General features: G+C 38.8%; 1 protein-coding gene across 1 annotated transcript; it reads right to left on the bottom strand.

Annotated features, from left to right (window-relative positions):
* Window positions 1-5,422: 5,422 nt before the first annotated feature.
* ARL14 (ADP ribosylation factor like GTPase 14) lies at window positions 5,423-6,722 on the bottom strand. Its single transcript, XM_063622306.1, has one exon. It carries the CDS (start codon window positions 6,533-6,535, stop codon window positions 5,957-5,959), a length of 579 nt encoding a protein of 192 aa, XP_063478376.1. The 5' UTR covers window positions 6,536-6,722; the 3' UTR covers window positions 5,423-5,956.
* Between the last annotated feature and the right edge of the window lie 18,714 nt (window positions 6,723-25,436).

Here is a 25,436-nt window from a genome sequence, read left to right as displayed (position 1 = left end):
TTTCCATTGTTGGATCCATATTCTGTCACCAAGAGGCAGCTGCAGGCCCTGATAAGGCCTCACTTTAGGGTTCAGAGCATTCCTTTATTTGTTCTACAAATATCTTTTAAATACCTCTTATGTCTTAAGCACAATTCTAGGATACAACAGTGAATAAGACACAAAGTCCCTGCTCTTTGAAGCATACTTTCTAGGGTGGGAAAGAAACAATAGGAAAGTACATGAGTAGGCCAGGTGCTGTGGCTCACGCCTGTAATCCCAGCACTTTGGGAGGCCGAGGTGGGCGGATCACAATGTCAAGAGTTCAAGACCAGTCTGACCAACATGGTGAAACCCTGTCTCTATTAAAAATACAAAAATTAGCCGGGCATGGTGGCACGCACCTGTAGTCCCAGCTACTCAGGAGGCTGAGGCAGGAGAATCGCTTGAACCTTGGATGCGGAGGTTGCAGTAAGCCGAGATCGCATCACTGCACTCCAGCCTGAGTGACAGGGAGAGACTCCATTTCAAAAAAAAAAAAAAGAAAGAAAGAAAGAAAAAGAAAGTACATGAGTAAATTAGAGTTAGGGAATGGCAGGGAGTGTAAGGCTCATTTACATGAGGATTCAGAAAACACCCCTCTACACTTTTGGTTGAAGACCTACAAAATTTGAAGACCTGAGGAAAGTGTATTCTGAGTTGGAGAACAGCAAGTTTAAGAGCTGTGGGCAGTAATGAGCTGGGAGTGACAGAAGGGCATTGAGGCAGGTGTGGCTGGATGGGGAGAGAGGTGGGATAAATAGAAAGTGGACATCAGCTAGGGAAAGAAGTGAATGGAGAGGTTTAAAGCAGGTGAATGACGTAATCAGATGTTCATTTTTAGAAGACCTTCTTGGCAGAATTCTATGTGGAGAATGCAGTCATCCAGGCGAGAATTGGTGGTGGCCTCGTGGTAGTGAGATTCAGAAGTGGTCAGAAGGGAGAGGTATTTTGAAGGGTGAACTGACAGGATTTACTGGTGGGTGTAGGATACAAGGGGGAAAGGAAGATATCTTTTAGGTTTTTGGCCCAAGAAACACCGTATCCCATAGACCCATTTAGTTTCTAGAAACAAAGAGATTTAATAGTAAAACCTGTATGTGCCACACTATAGCTAAATTCATTGTAACATAATATTTACATGTGTGTGTTTGTTTGTTTGAGACAGAGTCTCACTCTGTCACCAGGCTGGAGTGCAGTGGCGCAACCTCGGCTCACTGCAACCTCTGCCTCCCGGGTTCAAGTGATTCTCCTGCCTCAGCCTCCCAGGTAGCTGGGACTTCATGCATGTGCCACCAGGCCCAGCTAATGTTTGTATTTTTAGTAGAGACGGGGTTTCACCATGTTGGCCAGGATGGTCTCGATCTCTTGACCTCGTAATCTGACTGCCTCAGCCTCCCAAAGTGTAAGATTACAGGCGTGAGCCACCGCGCCCAACCTATGTGTGTGTTTTTTTTATCTTGGAAATCAGAGGACTAGGTTTGGTAACTGCTTAATTAGTTTCCTCATATCCTTAAAACAGGGTTGATGTTTGTTATGCCTCCGTCATAAGATTTTGAGAGAACAAAATGAGATAATATTTGTGAAAATACTACTCATACGGTTAAGTCATCTAATAACCATCTTTTCTATTTGTGTGGTACTTTCAAGGTAAAGTGTGGTATCTTATGCTTAAAGTAATTCAACACTGCGCTGAAAATCTGGTAGACTGGAACCCCTGTGAAACTATTAGGTTATGTTATTACGTTAAAATATTCATTGGCACTGCCAAAGGAGGTCTCTCCATTTCTGGCTGTCCCTCTGTGTCTCTGTCTCCATCTCTGTGGTGAGAGAGCTCTTGCAAGCAAGAGCCGGCCAACTCCAGGTTTGCAAAGCAGAACACAGCTGAGGGTCGCTCTTTTTAGGTTCGTTCCTCCGCATAGTCAACACACTGCAGGAATTCAGTCGGCCTCCCAGACTGCCCCTCAGTACCACCTACTGGGAGCTGGAACTGCAGGGCTCTTTCCATACCTGGTCTTCCTTAGTTTGGTAAAACCCAGTTTGTTCATTATCAGAACATAGTCATGTTCGGCTTTTTAAACTAACAAATTAACTTTAATGTATGTCAGTCACGGCCGAGCACAGCGGCTCATGCCTGTAATTCCAGTACTTTGGGAGGCCGAGGAGATCAGATCACCTGAGGTCAGGAGTTTGAGACCAACCTGGCCGACATGGTGAAAACCCCTTCTGTACCAAAAATACAAAATTACCCGGGTATTGTGGCACACGCCTGTAGTGTCAGCTACTCGGGAGGCTGAGACAGGAGAATCGCTTGAACCCGACAGATGGAGGCTGCAGTGAGCCGAGATCCCACCACTGCACTCCAGCCTGGGTGAGACAGGGCGAGACAGAGCGAGACTCTGTCTTAAAAATATATATATGTATATGTGTGTGTATGTACACACACAGACACACACACACACATCAGTCACTGTGGGTGTTTTATTTATTCACCATTATTTATTCTTATGCCCTGTCAAGATTTTTTTCATCTACAATACTTAGAAAATCAGATAGAAATATTTATCTGATATTCACTTTTGAGAAAATTTAACTGATATTTACCTTAATCTCAAAGATTTAAGATTTTAGCCAAGGAATATTTCAGAAGTGTTATGCTTTTGCTACTATTAAATCTATGGCAGCATGCTATTTTGATAAGTTAAAAGTTTTACCTTGTTACAGATAAATGACGGAGTAAAATTGCATGGTATTTGGGATTTTTGTTACATATTAATAAGTAGATTTTAGTTACTCTTGTCACACACAAGAAAGTCACAATGTGAGATGATAGATATGTTAATTTGCTTTACTATAGTAATCATTTTAGTATCTATATGTGTCCCAAAACATCATTAACATAAACCTCAAATATACACAATAAAATTCATTTTAAAGAATACACAAAGTAAAATAAAAATATAAAGATAAACATCTGGAAGGAATGCACAAAATAAAAATAAAATAAAATGTATGAAAATAATAAATATCAAGCCTCTTTCCTCTCATCTGCCAAGAAATATTTTGCTATTGTCCACTTAGTTTTTTCCCGTCCCTCGGGCTTTATTAGTAGACCAGGGTGAAGACTGCACAGCTGTGTGTGTGCACATGTGCGTGTGTGTGTGTGTGTGTGTGTGTGTGTGTGTGTGTTGGAGGGCGGACAAGATCATACTGCAGAGAGCAGGAGGGAATTGCCAAATAAAGACTGATAAAATTAACTCAAAAAGAAAGCTTCCAGACCAGCCTGGCTAGGCCAACGTGGTGAAACCCAGTCTCTACTAAAAAATACAAAAATTAGCCAGGCATGGTGGTGCGCACCTGTAGTCTCAGCTACTCGGGAGGCTGAGGCAGGAGAATCGCTTGAACCCTGGAGGTGGAGGTTGCAGTGAGCCGAGATCGTGCCACTGCACTCCAGCTTGGGCGACAGAGTGAGACTCCGTCTCAAAAAAAAAAAGAAAAGAAAGCAAGTGACTGATGAAGGAAAATAGACTGGAACCCTGGATCCCAGGGAAGAAAGGAGTAAAGCATGAGGAGGGTACACGTTCTGGGGAGAATATGAACAGAGATTTTAAGGAGTAGCTGTTACACTGGGGGGAGATGTTGAAATGACAGGAAAAAGCAGTACTTTATAAGTTTTGTTCTACGTGAAGAATGTATTTGCCCACCACACCCAACACGTACACCCAGGGGCTTTCTGAAGTGAAGATTTGAGTTCCTTTCAGTATTTTAACAGGCTGTTTTCTTCAACTTTTACATCATGCCAAGACTGGGCCATAAGGGGCTTTACTTAATTCAGATTACCAAGATACACGAGCACCAGAGGGCATTTTTTTTTAAGTAAGTTAGTGACTTCCAATTTAAGATTACTAAGAAGATTCCATAAAAACACACACAGAGAAATTGTAAGGGAAGATATATATTTGAGATTTTAATTATATTCTGAAACAGGAAAAACTCTACTATGAAACATTTAACATTGCCAACCCCGAGATCTTCCTGAAATCAGAAACTTTTTTCCAGTCTTCCATGTTTTTTATATCTCTGTTATTGAACTTAATTTATTCTGCCTAGTTTATTTTTTCTAAGAACCTTTTTATTATAAAAGTAATATATGTTGGCCTGATTTATTCTTAATTGCATGTGGTAAGTTCACTGAAGACAGAGACTATACCTTATTTGTAAAACAATGTCAGGACACATAACAGCACACACCCTGGAGTCAGACACACCTGAATTTGAATCTTGGCTCTGCTGCTACTCCTCAGTTAAATACCAAGTAGTTTTTTTGTGGTGGTTGTTGTATAATCTTGTTTAGACTCGGTACACTCATCTTTAAAATTTAGATAATGCCTATTTCTCTTCGGGCAGTTGTGAACATTAAATGGGAAGATGTATGAAGGTGTTTAGCACACAGTGCCTGGCACCCACAGGTATTCATCCCACAGTAACTATTATTACTTGTATGTCTAGTTTATTATTTGAATCTCTACCATGTAGCACAGAAGGTAGTGCTCAGATCTTTGCTGAACAAATAGCTAAGATGAGAGAAGAAAATCATAAGAGGAATCCAAGGGCTGGCACCCTTGGTTTATTATACCCCCCTTTTTTTTTTTTTACCTCAGTGACCTTAAGATTTGGAGTCCTAGGGGCTGCTACAGATGCTTGAGCTCTGCTTCCAGCCCCAAATGAGCCTTGTTGGAAGTGGAGTAGGAGGAAAGTGTTGTCAGTTTGTACCAGGGCCTCCCTGAGAGTTCTGAGCTTCTCAGGGGAATTCCATTCCAATCTCCAACTTCTTTGCCCACTCACCTGCCCTCCTGTCCAATGCCTCTAGGAAGTTTCCTAGTGATGGGAACTTCCAGTGACTAACCTGTACCTTTGTAGGGTCACTGGGAGTGAGGGACCCTCTAAAATACGATCTCCTGCATGAAGCATTTCTTGTTTCCCTGGTTAAAAAGAGTATCTCCTGCAATCGCACTTAGCACTTATTGCCCTACTCTAGCTACTAGCTTTATGTTGTTTCCTGCTGTGAATTGTAGGTCTCTGAGAGCAAAGTCTAGGTCTGGTTCCTGTTTGATCAGTACAATGAGCTGCACATATGTTTCCAAGCAATGCTGTTAAACTGAATTCCAAGGAAGCAAGACTCGGGGCTATAGCCTAGAGCTAAGCCCTGAGCCCAGATCTTGCCCTAAACTCCAAGGTGCTACCCCGATCACCAGACCTTTAAGTTTATACACTTCTGCTCCCTATGGCAGAACACAGCCTCTGAGCAATTAGCAGCCTGAAGTTCATTGTTTAAGATTCACTGCAGGAAGTTCCCAGCAATAGATTTCAAAAAGCTGACAGGAATCCAGAAGAAAAGCTTTAATTAGGGAATAAGAAAGCTTTATCTAATAGGGAATATGAATTTACAAGATATTAACGTTACACTTTTTCCACTCCATAATTTGAAGTTCATTTTTTACACCACCCAGCTATTACATAGGAGCGTGGTGGAAATTCAATACCTGTTACAGCTGGAAACAATCTGGAAGAATTCTAACTCTATTAGCAGACAGCTTACTAAAACTTCGTTCTAGTAGTCATATAAAATTAATAATGCAATAATTTATTTGGTCCCAAATGTGACTACTATATTCAAAGTCATCCAATGTGATAAAAAGATTTGTAGAACATTACACATTTTCATTCCCAGTGATCATTGCCACAGTTTGCTAAAGTTCCTGGCTGAAAATAAATATTTTCTAGATATCATGCTAAGTTGTTTAACTAAATGTAGATGAAATAACATCTCAGGAAAAGTTTGTCAACTCATTAATTTGATTTCCTCATTTGGCATGGAAAAACAGTTACCCTTTCAACTTCATCAGTGTCTCTGTAGAGACTTGGATTTTTCACAGCCTCAGTTCTGCTTGAAGAATGCCAAAGTGTCTCCTCTTGATTTCATGTGGCTCTTCACAAATCCAGTTAATTTCTTGAACCCCTGGGCCAGCCCATCCCCTGTGAGGGCACAGCAGGGTTGCACATACCAGTTCCGGTCACTGCAAAGCTTCTTCACTTTGAACATTCTGGTGATGTCCTCAGCAGTCAGAGCTCCAGGCATGTCCTGTTTGTTGGCTAATAGAACAACAGGCACATTTTTAATGTGTTCATTCTTCAAAATGTGCTCAAACTGTCTCCGAGACTCTTCCAGTCGCTGTTTGTCTGTACTGTCCACAACATACACCAGCCCATCGGTGTTCTCACAGTAACAGCCCCAAACAGTTCTCATTTTCTCTTGTCCTCCAACATCCCAGACTGTAAGCGAAAGGTTCCTTTCCAACTCGATCATCTCCACATTGAAACCTATTGTAGGGATGGTAGTAATATCCTTAGCAAGCTTTAATTTATAAAGGAGAGTAGACTTCCCAGCTGAGTCAAGTCCCAAAAGAAGAATTTGGGCTTGTTTGGTTTGGGGATTTTTAGAACCCAGCAAGCCCATTTCAGCCTTTTTCTCTCTCTCTCTTTAAATACCTTTTTTTTCTTTCTTTCTTCCTTTCTTCGAATGGCCAGAGACAATGTGTCCTTTCTGGATCTTGCATGAAAATGTTAGGAAGAAAGAAGAAAGCAAATGCTACATGCTGTATTCTAAGAACAAGAACCTAGATGTGTTTATGTTGTAGCTTATCAACTTGATTATGGGCAAACAGTATTTTATTTGCAGTCCCAGCCAATCCTGAGGGATTTGTGGTATGAGTAACCAGCCAATGCCATGGTGACTCAAAGGGGAAATTCTCTGTGAATGAGTAAGATTAGGAGAGGCCTACCTGGGTGATGCTGCAGTTTTGTTTTCTTTCAGGTGCTAGAAATCTAGAGGAACCTGAAGGTTCAGACATGCAGAGGAGCATGGTTTAGTAGCAGAATAAAAACGTAACTTTTCATTTTAACTAACTTTTAGCTTAAATTTAACTAAACTTTTTGTGTGACTTTTTGTAGAACTTCTCTAGGTATTCAACCATTTATCTTATCCCAATTGTAAATAAGGAACCAGGCTTCTTAAGTCGTGAAGAGAGAGTTATTCTCACACTCTGTCTGCAGTATCTTAAATCCTCCTTGTCCAGATTACTCAGTAGGAAACTTTAAACCACCCAAGGTTATCTGAACCTTACTCCCTAATCACATACAGAATCACTTTCTTTAAACTTCTAGGCAGAGAATTTACACTACTGCAGTCACAAAACCAAATATATGAGGGGGAATTTATAACACAAACACTTTTACATTAAGCAGTCCAATTAAAGATGGCAAATAAATACGTGCTTTTATTTCCTCTCCTTCCCAAGACTCCACAGAATAATGGTAAAGGCATTAAAAGAACATATAGGCCAGGCATGGTGGCTCACACCTGTAATCCCAACACTTTGGGAGGCCGAGGTGGGTGGATCATGAGGCCAGGAGATCAAGACCAGCCTGGTCAACATGGTGAAACCCCGTCTCTACTAAAAATATAAAAAAAATTAGCTGGGCGTGGTGGCCCGTGCCTGTAATCCCAGCTACTCGGGAGGCTGAGAGAGGAGAATCGCTTGAACCAGGGAGTTGGAGGTTGCAGTGAGCCAAGATCGCACCACTGCACTCCAGCCTGGTGACAGTGAGACTCCATCTCAAAAAAAAACAAAAAATACCATATAAATCCATAACAAAACAGCAAGACAATTCATCAGAGGGTCAGAAATTTTAACAAAATTCTGGAAAATGGAAACTAGATGGAAAAATGAGTGGTAACTGATATAGCAGGATAAAGCCAAGGCTTGGAGTGCTGATGCACAGGAGATAGACAAGAGGTGACAGGTATGGCAGACAGAAGGGGTGAAATAAAGGACTAAAAACAGCAGAAGGTAACAAGAGGCCAAAATAAACAGAACACACTCACACACAGACACACACACACACACCTCTGCTGGGTGTCTTCAGCAACTAGATATTTATTCCCAGGCAAAATACTGAAGAGTTTTTTATTAAAGAAATTGAATGATCTCAGAAAAAAAGATCTCCATGTTTTGACAGTTGGGAGTTTCTGACCATAATGCCTAAGTCAACATGTAATTAACCTATAGCCAACCTGGCAGTTGGCAAACTTGCTCACATACATAGAATTCCCAATCAGCTTTGCAGTGCACAGAAGTTTCTATACTTAATGCATAGCATGCCTTCAGTATGAATAAGAGAGAGACCAAGATAAAAATAAGAAATTTTAAGAAAGCTTAAACAGAGCTAATGAAGGGAACAGAAGAACATTTTCATTAAATTCTAATTACTATTTTTATACAGACTTGAGAAGATACTACATCCATAAGACAAGAAATGGATGGTATTAAACAGACCACTCAGAGAATAAAAACAAAACTCCTAAAAATTAAAAACACAAATTTCAAAAAATTTTAAAGATCAGTAATACCTGTAGGCTGGAAGACAATATTGAAGGAGTCTTTCAGAAAGTCGAAGATAGAAAATATGGAAGAAAAAATAAGAAACATAGAGGATGAACTCAGAAGTCTTAACTCAGAAGTCTGATTTATAGGACTTATTCCAGAGAGAAAAAAAAATATGCACAAGAGGAAATTATCAAGAAATAATATGGGACCACTTCCCAAAGCTAAAGAATGAACTTGCTAGATTGAAAGACTTCCCTCAACGCTTACCAACATGATTTTTAAAAGAGCTATACCATGTGACATACATGTTTTTTATTAAAATTAAAAATTTATTTAGAGTTTTTTTTTTTTTTTTTTTTTGAGACAGAGTCTCGCTCTCTCGCCCAGGCTGGAGTGCAGTGGCGCAATCTTGGCTCACTGCAAGCTCCGCCTCCCGGGTTCACGCCATTCTCCTGCCTCAGCCTCTCCGAGTAACTGGGACTACAGGCGCCCGCCACCACGCCTGGCTAATTTTTTTGTATTTTTAGTAGAGACGGGGTTTCACCGTGGTCTCGATCTCCTGACCTCGTAGAGTTTTTACACAAAATAAGTAGACTATTTTAGATGCAGAAAGCACACGTATGTAGAAATTCTGTAACCCTTTTTAAAGAATTAAGTCCTCAACCAACTCACTATATCTCAGAGGCCAAAGATACCATTTTCATTTGTTCATTGATTTATTCATCTAACCATTCAGGAAATAAACATATTGATTGCCTAGTCTGTGCTAGATGGCAGGGAGGTCACAAAGATAAACTAGGCTTGCCTTTAGTTGGCTTTCACTGGGGAGAAGGTAAAAGACATGTGACTAAATAAAAATACATACAAAGTCAAAAAATCATACATGCTGCAAGAAAAGAAAGGCTAATGTATTCTAGATAGTCACAGACTCTTTCAGAATGAAAGGCATCAGAGAAATTTTCCTGGAGAAGGTTAAGTGTTGAACCAGGCCTTATAGAGACACGTGAGGGCATTCATGAAAGAAACAAGTCTATGAGAGCAAAGTCTTAGAAATGGGAAAATATGGGGATGCATATGGAAAACCAACTGTGTATGGATAAGTAGGGGTTTCTTCCATAAACATGTTGAACTATCATGAGAAAACCATAAGATAAATCTAGATTATAGGCCATGCTGCAAGACAACAGTCTTGGACTCTTCAAGATAGGTCCATGTCATGAAAGACAGAAAGGAAAAAAAGGATCAGGGGAAGAATGTTCTAAATAAAAGATATATGACTCCTAAATGCATTGTGTAAACTTTTATTGGATCCTGTGTCAATAATAGTGATTAAGGAAATTATTATAACAATTATGAAAATTCAAATTGGGGGACACTTGATGATGAACTGTATATTAGATGGTATTATTTATCAATGATAAATTTCTTGAAGGCAATGATTCTATTGTTATGTAGGAAGATGATTTTGTTTCAAGGAGATACAGGCTAAAGTACTTAGGGGTGATATCAGCAAGTTAATTTCAACTGGCTCAGCAAACACATGCACACAAAGATATGTATATGGGAGGGAGGAAGTGTGTGTAAATATGGCAATAGTTGGTGGCTCTAGGTCAGAGGTATTGAGTGTTCATTTTACTATTTTTTAACTTTCCTCTAGATTTGAAATTTTTCAAAATAACATATTGAAAAAAGAATATAATTGAAATAAGCTAATAAAATTAGACTGTAGTCCAGAGTAATACAGAAAATAATTCAGCTTACTTAGGGGTAAGTCTGTACTTCCAAAGGTGAATTTAGGGACTCTGACTGCACTACTACTTAAGCTCTTTCTCACCTCCATATTTTCAACAAATTAAAATTTTTAAAAGAAGTTAAACATTTATTTTATAATAAACTCAATGATTTGAGTGCTTTATGAGGTCTGTTGGAATTGGGGACATCCTTTAATATATTTTTGCTGTAATGAGCATGATCATACATATATGCCTTCACTCTTTCCCATCTGACCAATTATACCTTGTTTTTGGGATGGCCAAACAAATGAGGGCTTAAATTCTGCATGAATATTATGTCCACATAAGAATATGATTCTCTTCTGTGAAAAGAAATAAGATAATTTCTTTGTCAATGCTAATTGTCATGAAAGAATCTACAAATATTTCAATATCCTTTCTTACTGTCCGAAAACATTTATGGATTCACGTGTCCCAGCCAAACTTGAGGGAAGGCAAGGTATTTGTTTTCTGCAAATAATTCTAAGATTACGCAAATAAAGGTAGACTTGTGAGAGAGTCACTGGCAGGCTCTGTGGTGTCACAGGAAATTTGTTTTAAAATATGGGAATGAAAGAAACATTTTCTTTAATTTCTTACCATGGAGGTGTGAGGCAAAATGTCCTGAGCTCAACCATGTACTGACCAAGCAAAAATACAGACGCTTATCTCTTGGAAGAAGGTGCAACTTATTCCATTATCTTTATTTTTCACAGATAAGAAGAAAGAATCAGGATGTGGTTGTATAAATTGCTTAGCTTACAGAGACTTGGAACATCCCCTACTTTCCCTACAATAACTTTTTTGGTCTTTTTAAAAATAAATGTTTGGAGAATTGAAGTATAACACATATATAGAAAAATGCAAAAATCATCGATATACAGCTCAAAGAGTTGCCAAAAATTGAAAACACTCATGTAACCTCCACTAAGGCCAGGATTAATTTTTAACTTTCCTTTTTTTATTTTTTGCAAGTAAAAATTCAAGACCTCATGTATTTCTATACCCAGTAATGAGAAATATGCACTGTTCCTGAACAATAGTCACTCTTGATCCTAGTTGAGATTCTTTGAAGCTGCAAAGAATGATATATCCTAATCTACAAAGATTTTCCCAGAGCCATTTCCATCAAACTGAACCAACACTTTCACCCACATCACCAAAGGTTTTTTTTTACTTTCACATTGGTAGATCATTGGATGTGAGTTCAAATCTGGCCTCTGGCACTCACTAAATATTAAATAGTTGTCATAATTATATAAAATAAATATGAAAAAAACGTTATCACAGAGCCTGGCCCCTGGTTGATACAAGTTTTCTCCCTCTCCTCTCACAGTTTTTGTGTCTTAGCTAACATTTTTAAATACCTGTGATTCTTAACCTTTTCCAGATGAGGAACAATTTGATAATTCCCATAAAAGTATTCCATTGGGAGAACAAGTCACCGTGTGCTGGACCCCTTCTCTAACACCCCAGCATTTTTATCCAGCCCACCTCCAATAAGATAAAGATGAACAGAGAGACAACACACCAGAGGGGCAGCCTGAGGGCTATATCTGGAACTTGGGAGTAATAGTTGCACCCCTTTGCGTTGGCAAAGATGGAGGATTTATTTAGGGACAGATGACTCAGATATCTTTGGCCCCAGCTACCTGCGAAGCTATCAGTATCCTGGGTGTCTACCTAGTCAGCAGCAACGGGGCCCAAATGAACTCAGCTGTGCAACCTGACCACCATTGATCTAATTGGTTCCTTTTTCACTTCCGTGAAATAATGATTCAAATGGTTCTCATAGGTCCTATTTTTTACAGCTCCTCATCTCTCTTCAAACTCATGATAAGTCTTTGATTATTCTTTCAACATTTATTGAGTATACACTAAATGGAAGGCACTGTCTATCTTCTGTTTTCAGAATAACTGATGGTTCACCATTTAAGAAGTAACTAAAAGTTGAAACATTTAAAAATATTTTTAAAATGCTCTATACAGTCTTCCAATTTTAGAAAAGAAATATTTTATTATAAAAGCATTTAAAATGTTTAAATAATCTAAAACATTTAAAACAATGTGATTATGAGTCTCACTTTTCTTTCTCTTTGTTCACATACATATGAAATTTTTACACGCTTCACTCATTCACTACATTTCTATTGAGCATGTAATATGTCTGTATATAATTCAAGACACTGGCAATTGTCTGTATATAATCAAAACAGTCTTCATTTTCAAGGAACTAACAATCTAATGAAAGAGACCAACACTCACTAACAATATGAATGTTGTTACAGATAAGGTAACAAGACTTAAGAGGAGGCTGCAAGTCAGTGTCAAGCCAGCATGGCTCATTATGGGGCGCTCACATCTTCTATCTGTCCAAACTGGGACAGTTTTGAAAGTGAAAGGGGTACTAATAATGAGTACACCAGTAAACAGGTGTAAACAGGCCTAAGAAAATTAGGCTGTATGGTCATCTTAGAACAGGCCACTGAGACTTGCCTGGCTTCACGAGAGGAAGCTTGAGCTAATTTCAGGATGAAAGAGCCCAAGGGCTGCATAGCTACTTTTCAAATATGTCCACTGTCACTCACTGACGTTCTCCTTTCTAGCCTTTCTAAAGGATAAACTAAGAAACCAAAGTGTTAAAAAGATATAATGGGATAATAACATGCACTTGATACAGTTGTCATGATTTCCTGCTGACTCCAAAAGGAATAGACAGCAAAAGTGAGGGTTGTTAGGGTTAAGGTAGTTTCACTTCTCTCTCTTCACCATCCTACTCTCCTTCTGTCCCCTTGCTTTTCTCCTTTTGCCCCAACTCCTTTCAATTTATTTCTTTCCCCTTTCCTATTTTCTGTCTGATTAGGTCAGGTCAGTAAAATGCTAGTGCTCAGGAATAATTAGTATTATATTTTAAAGGATTAACCTATTATTACATATTAGAGCCTAGATAAACATGATTCTCACTTCACAAATTGGGTTTTGTTTTTGTTTGTGTTTTCACTTTTTGATTTTCTATAACCTGAACCAACAGTAAATCTTTTCTTGAGGGCAATCAAGGGTTCCTTCCCACCAGCCTCTATTATCTCTGTCCCCAGCTCCAAACCACAAGGTTGTAGATGGAACTCGTATCAACTTTCTCCTGTTTGCATTGATTGACTTTAAAAGTAAAATAATTCTGTACAAATTTGCAACATGGTCAAGGAACATCAAAATATAAACCAAGAGCCTTCAGAGTTTCAACGTTTCTTCTAGAAATATGATGGTTGTCAATTTGATCATAATAGAAAAGTTAATCTCCTGCCATTTTTAATGTATTCCAATTAAATGTTAGGTGTATATAAGTAAAACTAATTCTATCTTAGTGAAAGCTAGAACTCACATAAACAGCAAAATTATTCCCTTACTCTTTGTTTTCTTATCTTTAAAAAAATTCCTTCCTGTATGATAAGCATGAAAGTAAAAATAATGACCACAAAAATAGATTACTATGATTCAGTTCTCACTTCCATAAAGGACATGAAAAAAATACATGACCAAGTTAAATACTTGTGTAAATAATTAACCAGGTACTAATATACCCGGAAGACAGGTTATTGCTTTGGGTTTGGTTTTGTTTTTCAGACGGGGTCTCTCTCTGTCATCCAAGCTGGAATGCCGTGGTGTGATCATGGCTCACTGCAGCCTCCGCTTCCTGGGCTCAAGCGATCCTCCTACCTCAGCCTCCCAAGTAGCTGGGACTACAGCCGCACCACCACACCTGGGGTTCTTTGTTTGTTTGTTTTCTTGGTAGAGACAGAGTTTTGTCATGTTGCCCAGGATGGTCTCAAACTCCTAAATTCAAGTGATTCTTCCACCTCTGCCTCCCAAAGTGCTGGGATTACAAGTGTTTTTGATAAGGAATTTCAAAGGGAAATGTTGAATAAGCAGAGATAAATGGAATGGTAGGGTGAGAGAGAAAAAGAAATGTTATGACATTTTAAGTGACAGCAACACACTAAGTCAGGCCACCCAAGAGACAAAGAAGCCCTTCCAGACTCCCAGGCTCTGTCCCATTGCTGCAGGATCTCAGAGTTGGCTTTCCAGATACACCAACGAAGGGTCAGATGAGATAAAATTATTTTCATCAAATATTCTGCTCTTGCACTTTTATTCTCCATTGGTTACCCCTCTTACCTCCAATAGTGCAACCTGGGCACACAATTATTTCAAATGCATAGCTAAAATTAACTCTAGCATGAGACATTTCAGGGTACGAATTAAATATTCCAAAAGTAAATCAGAGTCTCAAATTTAGCTTGGTATAGGTTTGAAGCATTAAACTTTCTAAGTTGAATTGGTCAAGCAAGACTCTGGAAGTCCTGGCTTCTGATCACAATTGTACTATTTTCTCTCTGTATGAACCCGGGCAAGTTATTTAATATCTCAACTTCTCGGCAGGGCACGGTGGCTCACGCCTGTAATCCTAGCACTTTGGGACGCTGAGGCGGGTGGATCACGAGGTCAGGAGTTTGAGACCAGCCTGGCCAACACAGTGAAACCCCATCTCTACCAAAAATACAAAAAATTAGCCGGGCGTGGTGTTGTGTATCTGTATCCCAGCTACTCGGGAGGCAGAGGCAGGAGAATCACGTGAACTTGGGGGGCGGACGTTGCTGCGAGCAGATATCGTACCATTGCACTCCAGCCCAGGCAACAGTGTGAGACTCCGTAATCCCAGCACTTTGGGAGGCCAAGGTTGGTGGATCACGAGGTCAAGAGATCGAGACCATCCTGGCTAGCACGGTGAAACCCCGTCTCTACTAAAAATACAAAAAAATTAGCCGGGGGTGGTGGCGGGTGCCTGTAGTCCCAGCTACTCAGGAGGGTGAGGCAGGAGAATGGCGTGAAACCCAGGAGGCGGAGGTTGCAGTGAGCCGAGATCGCGCCCCTGCACTCCAGCCAGGGTGACAGAGCGAGACTCCATCTCAAAAAAAAACAAACAAAAAAAACAAAACAAACAAACAAACAAACAAAAAAACCCCTCAACTTCTTAATCTGTAAATTGGGAAATAATATTATCTATCTCAGGGTTATTATAAGGAATAAATGAGACATAACACAGCCAAGTATACAGCATATGTTAGCCACTCGGTAAATGGCAGCTATTGTGATTTTATTATCGGTCAGAGGAATGGCAGTAGGTTTATATTTGCAGGCCAAATCAGATTTATTAGTAACTGTTTTGAAAGTCTACAGGGAGTCTACAGTTGTTTCTTGGCTCCGTAGAAAAGACTACTATGCTCAATTGACAACATCTGCTATGAGTGTAGGACGGAGCATAGTAACCCTATTTGCCATTTTCAATTGCTAGTATCAGACACAGCATGGTTCCCAAGCCTATAATCCCTCCTCCCCATAGTTGAGGTCACCTGATCCTCTTTTAGAAGCTAAATGTAGTCTCAATCCTCACCTAAAACAACAAATACTTAAGCAGCTCCAATCCTCCTTTCTAAGATCCAGCCCAGAGTCATCCTAACCATGAATCCAATCACAACATGGTAGCCTAATTTTAACAACTAGACTGTTGCCTTTTTTACTAAGTCCCAGTCCCTATTGTTAAACCTAGTTCTAGTAACTAGGCTTCTTCCACTCCAGCACCTTCCTAAAATAGGTACCCTGAATTCACATTAGCCATAGCCTTTCCAAAATTAGCATCTCTAATCCTCAAAATCTAACCTTCAGGATAAATCCCTGTTAACTATTGAAAACTTCTTAGTTGTTGACTATGAGCTTCTCAATATTGCTCACTCTGGTTTCTCCATCAATTTTTTGTACACTAACCTTTAACTGAATACTTGCTAAGGCAAAAATACACATATAACTTTGCATGAAAATGTCACAGAAATCTCAATATGAAGTATAAATACCTAGAAGCAAGAAAGGTCTAAAGTTAACAGGACCATATCATGCAACTTTCTCTTGAATCCAGCACTGAAAAATTCTACCTTTTAATTCCATTGGTTGACAGAAATCAAATTTATCCACTCAGAAAATATCTTTAGCCATCAACTAGGCAAATATTTATTAATTGCCATGAGCCAAGCCCTGTGCCAGGTACTAGGAGGGTAGTAGGCACTGGGAGGGTAGTAGGCTACTAAGAAAGTCCGGTGGAAGAATCTGACTCAGTCTCAGGTCAAGAGAGCCTTTCTAGGGAGGTTTTATTGGTGCTGATTCTGGGCCTGGTGAGTCATGCTGATTGGGGGCAAGGGCTGACACCTTATCCTCCAGAAAGATTTGGACCATTTGGTGAGTCACGCTGATTGGGGGCAAAGGGTGACACATTATCCTCCAGGAAGATTGGAACGTTTTCAAAGAATCCGGATTATGGGAGCCCTTCACAGAGACTGCAGCTTTCTTTTCCTGCAGAATATTCCTCATTGATGTGCTTCTTCCCTAGGAGTTTGGGCAGGAAGGACCCTGAAGAGTCTTGATACCTACTCTGTTTCAACTACAGAGTTCCCATCTCTGTTTGGAGGAATTCCTTCATTCCTTAGATCATGTGCAGGAGCTACCTGGCTAACATCAGCCAATTTGATGACCTCCCTAAGCTTCTCCCCAGCTTAAAGTATTAGCTCCTTGCATTTCCCCAGATGTTTACTGATAATTTTAACCCCACCTACTTGCAAGTAGTCTCCTAGGATAAATGATGTATCCTGTCATTACAGGTTCATAAAAACCTGATATCTGACATAGCCTACTAAAAGAATACATAATTTCCCCTAAGAAAAGAGGAGGGACTTAGCCTTTTAGCTGTAATCCAGAACGACAAATCAGTACATTTATAGTGTAACAAAAATAACATCTAGGGAGTTCAAAAATATAAGACAGTCATCCAAGAGTCCCAAGTCAGAAGGAAAGGCAAGAAAATGTACAGATGAGAAACCCAGAGAATAGGATGACAAACAATTTATACTGTGGCCAGTTGCAAGATTGACATACAAAGATAAGTAGCATTCCTCTTAGAGAACAATAACTGAGAAAGACCCCATTCTCAGTAGCAATAAAACTATAAAATATCTAGGAATAAACTCAATAATATATGCACAGTTTCTGTATGGAGAAAATAATAAAATTTTACTGCTGGCCTTAAAAAAATAACCAAATAAAGGAAGATATATAGCATTATAGAATGCCAATTCATTCCTAATTTAAACTGTAAGTTAAATTCAGGGCCAATCAAAAGCAGGTGGTAACCAATTTTATATAACATTTAATTATGAGTCAGTTGCTAAGCATTGGAGATATGATGGTGAATAGCACAGAGTCCCTGCTCTCCAGAATCTAATGCAAGGGAGGAGAGAGAAGATAAGTATATAAACAAATAAACAAGATAATTTCAGATGATCATGTGTTATGGAGAATAGATGATGGAGACTGACAAAAAACACTGCAGTGGGGGAGGGGATGGGACTCTAACTAGAGTGAATCAGAGAAAGCCTCCAAGAACAGGTGACATGTAAGGTCAAACCTGAATTATGCAAATGGATCAATCATGCAAATATCTGGGAAGCCCTAGCCTTCCAAGCAACAGGAGGAGCAAGGGCCCTGAATCAACCATGATCATAGCCAGCTAAAGGGACAGAATAAAGGGACTATTGTTGGAACCTAGTTGAAAGGGAGCGCATTGGGGAGGATAAATTAGCAGGGCTAAATGTGATAAAGTAAATTAGCAGGGATAAGTGTGTAGAGATTCTAGGCCATGGGGAGGCATTTGATTCCAGATTTAATTGTGAAGCCCTTGGGCAGTTGTAAGCAGGGAAGTGACATCATCTGAGGAAAATTTAGGCTGCTGTGTGGTAAATGGGCTGGTGGGAGAGAGGGTAGGAAGTGTGGAGGCAGGGGGACTGGTTAGAAGACTCTCTCAGTAGTCCTATTGGGATGATAGCAGCTTGAACTAGAGTAGCAGAGAAGGAGGAAGTCAGAATTGATCAGGTTCGAGATATAATTTGGAGGCAGTAGCCATAGGACTTGCTAAGGGATTAGATGAAGGTGAGAAATAGAGCTCAAGATAACTCACAGGGTTTTTTGACTAAACAGCTGGGAGGATGGTGGTGCCATTTGCTGAGAAAAGGGAGAAGAGGACTTCAAGGAGAAAAGCCATAAAGTTAGTTCTGTAACAAAACTTGACAAGCTGTTTGAAATTTGACACAGAAACAAAATGGAAAAAAAAAACTAAAAACAATCATGAAAAATAAGCAATAAGAAAATAGAGCAGAGTAGGAAGTGCAGAAACAAGCGTATATACACACATACATACACAATTACACATACAAACATTTTCCGGTAATGGCAATATGTCCTTTTTTAATTTTTATCTTTTTAAGAAACCCCTATCTCTCCAGCTCTCCCTTGTAGGTAGAGACAGCCATGTCTTAAGGATGGCTGAGCAACAAGTCAAGAGAAGGTTGGGTTTTAATGACATCATAGCACCATCCCCAGACTGTATCCCCTCAGATTCTTCATGTAAGAACAAATAAAATCCCTAATTTGTTTAACCTACTGGGGTTTTTTAGTCTTTATTGCTTAAAAACAAACACAATTCTCAACAAATAGGGAACTTTTAAGTCAATACTGTTGGGAAAACTTACTATGCATTTGGAACCAGATATACTGTTCATTAAAAAATTCTGGAGAGATTAGGCCAGATGCGGTGGCTCAAGCCTGTAATCCCAGCACTTTGGGAGGCTGAGGCCGGTGGATCACGAGGTCAGGAGATCGAGACCATTCTGGCTAACACGGTGAAACCCTGTCTCTATTAAAAATACAAAAAATTAGCCGGGCGTGGTGGTGGGCCCCTGTAGTCCCAGCTACTCGGGAAGCTGAGGCAGGAGAATGGCGTGAACCGGAGAGGCGGAGCTTGCAGTGAGCCGAGATCGCGCCACTGCACTCCAGCCTGGGTGACAGAGTGAGACTCCGTCTCAAAAAAACAAAACAAAACAAAACAAAACAAAACAAAACCTCTGGAGAGATTAAAGGTCTAAACCTAAGAAAACAAAAAGAAAAACAAACCAGACCATCAACAGGGTGAGGTAGTCATCAGTACTACTTACCAAATAGATCTGGCCTTGCTCCTTTCCTAGGCACACAATGGCACGGCATTTCCTACCTCCTTGTGGTTAGATGGTGCCCTGCAACTGGTTCTGGCCAATGAGTTGTGAGTGGAAGTGGTAGATGTACTTGTAACACAGAGCACTTAACTGCCCATGTAAGATGTTTCAGAGCTCTTTTTCCTTTACACCACGGTGACCAGCAATGTTTGCTGTAGTGGCTACTCCATCAGTCTGGGTCCCAGAGTAAGGAAGTATGATGCAGAGCTTTCAGTCAACTCACAGTGGACAGGTAGCACGAGCATAAAAATTAATAGTTCTTGTTATAAGCTACCAAGATTCTAAGTTTGCTTGTTACTATTGCACAGCCCGGAGTAACGCAAAATAAAGAATGTCCCCAAATCATGTAATACTGTACAGCAGATAAAAATTATGAGCTGGATATCCACGTACTCGTGTGTAAAGTTCGCTAAGAGGTATTATTAAGGAGAAAAAAAGCAAATTCTAAAATAAGACTGTTGGTCTAATACCATTTACGTTAACTCCCATCTCACAAAAAAACTATCTACTTCTACAGATATATGTATGTTTTGTTTTGTTTTTGAGATGGAGTTTCATTCTTGTTGCCCAGGCTGGAGTGCAGTGGTGCAATCTCGGCTCACCGAAACCTCCGCCTCCCGGCTTCAAGCGATTCTCCTGTCTCAGCCTCCCAAGTAGCCAGGATTACAGGTGTCCACCACCATCCTGAGCCAATTTTTGTATTTTTAGTAGAGATGGGGTTTCACCATGTTGGCCAGGCTGCTCTCGAACTCCTGACCTCAGGTGATCCACCCACCTCGACCTCCCAAAGTGCTGGGATTACAGGCGTGAGCCACCACGCCTGGCCAGATATATGTATGTTAGTACATAGAGCAAATTTAGAAAGGTACACATAAAACTGGTAAGAGTGGTTACCACTAGGGGAGGCTTGGTTAAAAGGAGATTTTTTTTACTTATCTGTATTCTTTGAATTTTTTAACTTAGGAAAAGCAAAATATTACACATATGAAAGAAATTATATAAAGTATACGTACATTTTAAAGAAGAGAAATACATCTTTAAATGATTACAAGTGTGCACCTACCACCCAGATGAAAAAATAGAACATCACCGGTACCACTGACAACCTCTGCATGGCCTTAAATGATGGCATTCCTTTCTTTTTCCCTGAGAGATAACCACTGACCTGAAGCTAGCGTTACCTATTTGCTGCTCTTGGTTTTAGTGTTTTTGTATAGAAAAAATACACACACACACACACACACACACACACATCCTTAGGCAATATATTACTTGACTGTTTTTTTAATTTATGTAAGTGAATTCATTTACAATTCCTTTTTGATTCAAAATTGCATTTCTAATAGTAATCCCTAATATTGCATGTAGATTTAGTTTATTCATTTTCACTTTAGAATATTATTTCATTATTTAGTCATCCTACCATTGATGAATATTTAGAGCCTTTCTAGATTTTTTGCTGTTCTGAATAATGCTGTTCTGAATATTCTTGTACATGTACCCTACTATACATTTTCAAATTTCTTTATTATATACACACATCCAGGAAGTGATGCTGGGTCAGAGGGTATACACTTACTCAGTTTTCCTAGGTAATTCCAACTGTCTTCCAAAAAGATTGTACCAATTTATGTTCTGAAGCAATGTATAAGAGTTCCCTTGCTTCAAATCTTCATCAGTACATGGTATTGTCAAACTTTTAAATTGTTGCCTTCCTAATGGATGTGAAATTATGTGAAATCTTTTGGTTTTAGTTTGCATTTTCCTGATTACTAATTGTAAGGCTGAGAATTTTTAAAGTATTTATTGGCCACTCATATTTCCCATTCGGTGAAATACCTATTCATGTCTTTAGCCCATTTTTCTGTTAGATTCTTTGTTGTTTTATTATTGATGTATGTGAGTTGTCGTGTGTATGTGTTAAATACTAATCCTTTCTTGGTTGTGTTTCAGATACCTCCTCACAATTTGTAACTTGTCATTTCACTGCTTTTATGGTATCTTTGAAAAATGAAATTATTAATTTTAATGAATTCAAATTTATTCAACCTTCTTTTGTGATTTTCTTAATAGAAATCCTTCCCTACCCTGAGGCCATAAAGATATTCTCCTGGTTTTTCTTCTAAGTTTTTAAAATTTGCTTTCACATTTAAACCAAGTTAATTTTGTGCGTGATGTGTGTGAAGTTGGAATTGCTTTTGAATTTTTCTATGGAAAATCAATTTTATTAGCATCTTTCTCCATTCATCTGCAATGTGATTTCTGTTCTATGTCAAATTTCCTTGCATGCATGAATCTATGTCTATAAGTCTGTTCTATGAGTCTGTCTATCCCTGTATGAAGACCATACTGTATTAATTGGCTAACTTTATATAATTCTTGAAATCTGCATTACAAAACCCACTACCCTCTGTTTTTCTTTAGTAGTATCTTCTTCTCAGGCTTTTACTTGTTCATGAAAATTTTACAGCAAAATAGTCAATTTCCACTAAAACAAAAACTGTTAGGATTTGGATTAAGTTTCCATGGAATCCACAGATTGAGAAGAATTGATATCTTTATAATATTGATGACTCCTATGCATATGTTTCTCCACTTACTTTGTTATATTCTTCTTAAAATATGAACTATTTTACAATGTAACTATCTTTATTTAATATATTGTGATAGTTTTAAAAATTTTCCCTAAATGTCTTTCAAATCTTTTTTAAATTTCTGAGAATCTTTAGATTTTCATTGTTATTGTGCATCTGTAGTAGTCAGCCTCCAAAATAGCTCCCAGTGATCCTTGCCTCCTGGTATTCACACTGGTAAGTCTCCTCTCACACTGAATAGGGCTGACCTGTGTAACCATGGAAATGACAGAGTGTGACTGCTAAGCCTAAGCCATAAAAGAAACTGTGGTTTCTGCTTTGTTCTCTCTTGCATCCCTTGCTCTGGGGGAAGCCAGTTGCCACATTATAAGGACACTTGGGCTACCCTACAAAGAAGTCCATAAGGGGAAGAACTGAGGCCTCCCACAAACAGCCAGGATTAATTTGCCAGCCAGGTAGATGATCCATCTTAGAGGCTGATTTTCTGGTCTCAGTCAAGCCATCAGATGACCTCAGCCTCGGCTGACATCCTATAAGAGACACTGAACCAGACAAGCTAACTAAGCCATTCCTGAATTCCTGACCCTGTATGAGATGATAAATTGTTATTATTGTTTTATACAACTAATTCTTAGGGTAATTTGTTATGAAGCAATAGCAAATACAATATCATATATTTTTCTTAAATTAAAATTTCTTACTGTTTAGGCTGTCATGTAAAAAAGCAAAAGACTTTTGAATATTGATCTCATACCCAGTAACCTTAGTGTCTTAATCAATTCAGGCAGCTGTAACAAAGTACCGCAGACTGGGTGGCTTATAACAGAAACTTGTTTCTCTCAGTTTTAGAGCTGGAAACCTGATATCAGGGTACCAGAATGGTCAAGTTGACCCATAGAATTAATCATCACACTCACTGAAAGGGCCACCCTTCAAGGCAACCTATGTGAGCTTCTGTCTTGCTTGAGGCCCCGGCTTTATCTTCATCCCTGCTGCAATGGACTCACTAAAACACAGGCCAGCAGCCACTAAGGAGCTCGTAAACCTAACAGGGCTCCACCAAACATATTTTACTTTTATTTTTTTCCTGGCTGCTGAAAAATTCCCTTAATTTCCCACCAGCTCAGCCTCAGGCCAACATGAAAAAAAGTCTTATTGGGTTTTTGCTTGTTTGTTTACCTTAATATTCTACACCACATTTTTAAAGTGTACGGTACTGGGAAGAGTTTTATTTAAGGCCTAGTTCATCACACAAAAACTTCGAATTTTTAGTTTGAATATACTCATATATTAGAATTTTTTAAAATACACTTAAAATACAATAAAATGTTAGAAAAAATGAAGAATATGTTAATAACTTTGGTTATAGAAGGCCTTCTTAAGCTAAAATTACAAAACCTATAAAGAATTAATATTGATTAATATATTTAACTACACAAGCTTTTAAAATTTTTGTATGAAAACAACACCTTAAATGAAATCAAAAGGCCACAAAGCAACCAGAAGCAAATATTAACAATATACAATGAAAGATTATATAATATGTCATTAACTCATACAAGTCACTATAGAAAACACATAAAACCAATTAGAAAATGAGCAAAGGATATGGAGACAGTCCATAGAAGAGGATGCAAATGGCCAACAATTATATTAAAAATATGTATAATGTCACTGGTTATCAGAGAAATGTATATTAAAATAGTAAATTATCATCTTTCACCCAACAGATGAGAATTCAAAAGACTGATAATATGTTAGATATTAATTATTGGTAGGAGTAAAAATTGATGCAGTCTTTTTGGAGGGCAGTTTAGCAATATATCTATTAAAATTTACAACATATTACTTTAAGGAGTTTTGAACAATGCTTGGAGGATGTACATTCTCTTTCCAAATCCCCAGTCATTAGTAGTTTCTTTCTAGGAAACAGTGAGTGAAACGGATCTGAACTCAAAAAGGCCAGTATCAGCTAGAAAGATTTTTAAGAAAGTTTTCAAGTGTCTTATTTCATTTCTGCTGCTATAACAGAATACCTGAGACTGGGTAATTTACTTATTAATTAATTAATTAATTTTATTTTTTTGAGATGTAGTTTCACTCTTGTTGCCCAGGCTGGAGTGCAGTGGTGTGATCTCAGTTCACTACAACCTCCGCCTCCTGGGTTCAAGTGATTCTCCTGCCTCAGTCTCCCAAGTAGCTGAGATTACAGGTACCCACCACCATGCCCGGTTAATTTTCGTATTTTTAGTAAAGATGAGGTTTCACCATGTTGACCAGGCTGGTCTTGAACTCCTGACCTCAGGTGATCCAGAAACTGGGTAATTTATAAAGGGCAGAAATTTATTGGCTCATGATCTAAAGGCTGGAAAGTCTAAGAGCATGGTGCTGGCATCTAGCAAGGGTTTTCTTTCTGCATTACTTCATGGCAGAAGGTAGAAGGGCAAGAGAGAGTGAGAGTAAGACAGCAAGAGAGCAAAATACTGTACTTGTAGCCTCGAACCTTTTATAATTGGTGTTCATTCATGATGGTGAGCCCTCATGACATAAATGCCTCCCACTAGACCCCACCTCCCAACACTGTTGCATTAGGGATTAATTTGCGAACACATGAACTTGGGGGGACACATTCAAACTATATCATCAAGATAACATTAAGTTTTCAGATATTACCCTGTCTGGTTCCTTAGCACTTGCATAATGAGGTGATTCTCCTCTTTAACTGGTGAACTGAGTCCATGGAACAGATGGATGTCATGAGGTCTATCACCTTGAATATGACATGGTCACTGATTCTTTTGATATGATCCACCTCTCCCTTTTTGAACAAGAGGATAGACAGTAATGGCATCTATTAACAATATTTTATTTCTCATTTGGAGTACTGGAGGTGGCTTCTTCTTATTTACTGACAGAGGTATTACAAAGTAGCAGGCATGCAAAAATCCTTAAGGCATAATACAAATACATGGAAAAGGGCTTGGAAGCATACTGTCTATTCTGCTATCCAGTAGGAAAAGATTGCTAGAGATGTTAAAGGAGGTCATATGTTCATCTTATGGTCATAAAACATATAAATTATCCCCTTGAACGTGAACAATCTAAGTCTTGCTGTGCCAGTCTTCCCTAGTACAGTTTAGTAAATCCATTTGGTTTACAAATAAGAAGAGATCATGTGACAAATGACCAAGAAAGTCCCTTCCTCAAGATCTTCCCCAGCACCTATATGTACCTTTTAACCCAATAAGTCAACCTCTAAGAGTGTATCATTTAAAAAAAATTGTGTATGTCCAAAAGAAGCACATACAAAGATGAACACTCATGCTTTATTGTTTCTAACAGTAAAATTCTAAAACAACCCGTGTAACCATCAACCAAGGAGAAGTTACATATATTTGAAATATATTTTCATTCCTCTGTGCTATGGAATAGTTTGCAGCAACTAAAAAGAGAATGAGA

Source organism: Symphalangus syndactylus, chromosome 17 (genome assembly GCF_028878055.3).
Source record: "Symphalangus syndactylus isolate Jambi chromosome 17, NHGRI_mSymSyn1-v2.1_pri, whole genome shotgun sequence".
Classification (NCBI taxonomy): domain Eukaryota; kingdom Metazoa; phylum Chordata; class Mammalia; order Primates; family Hylobatidae; genus Symphalangus; species Symphalangus syndactylus.
This window is presented reverse-complemented; position numbering and strand designations above follow the sequence as displayed.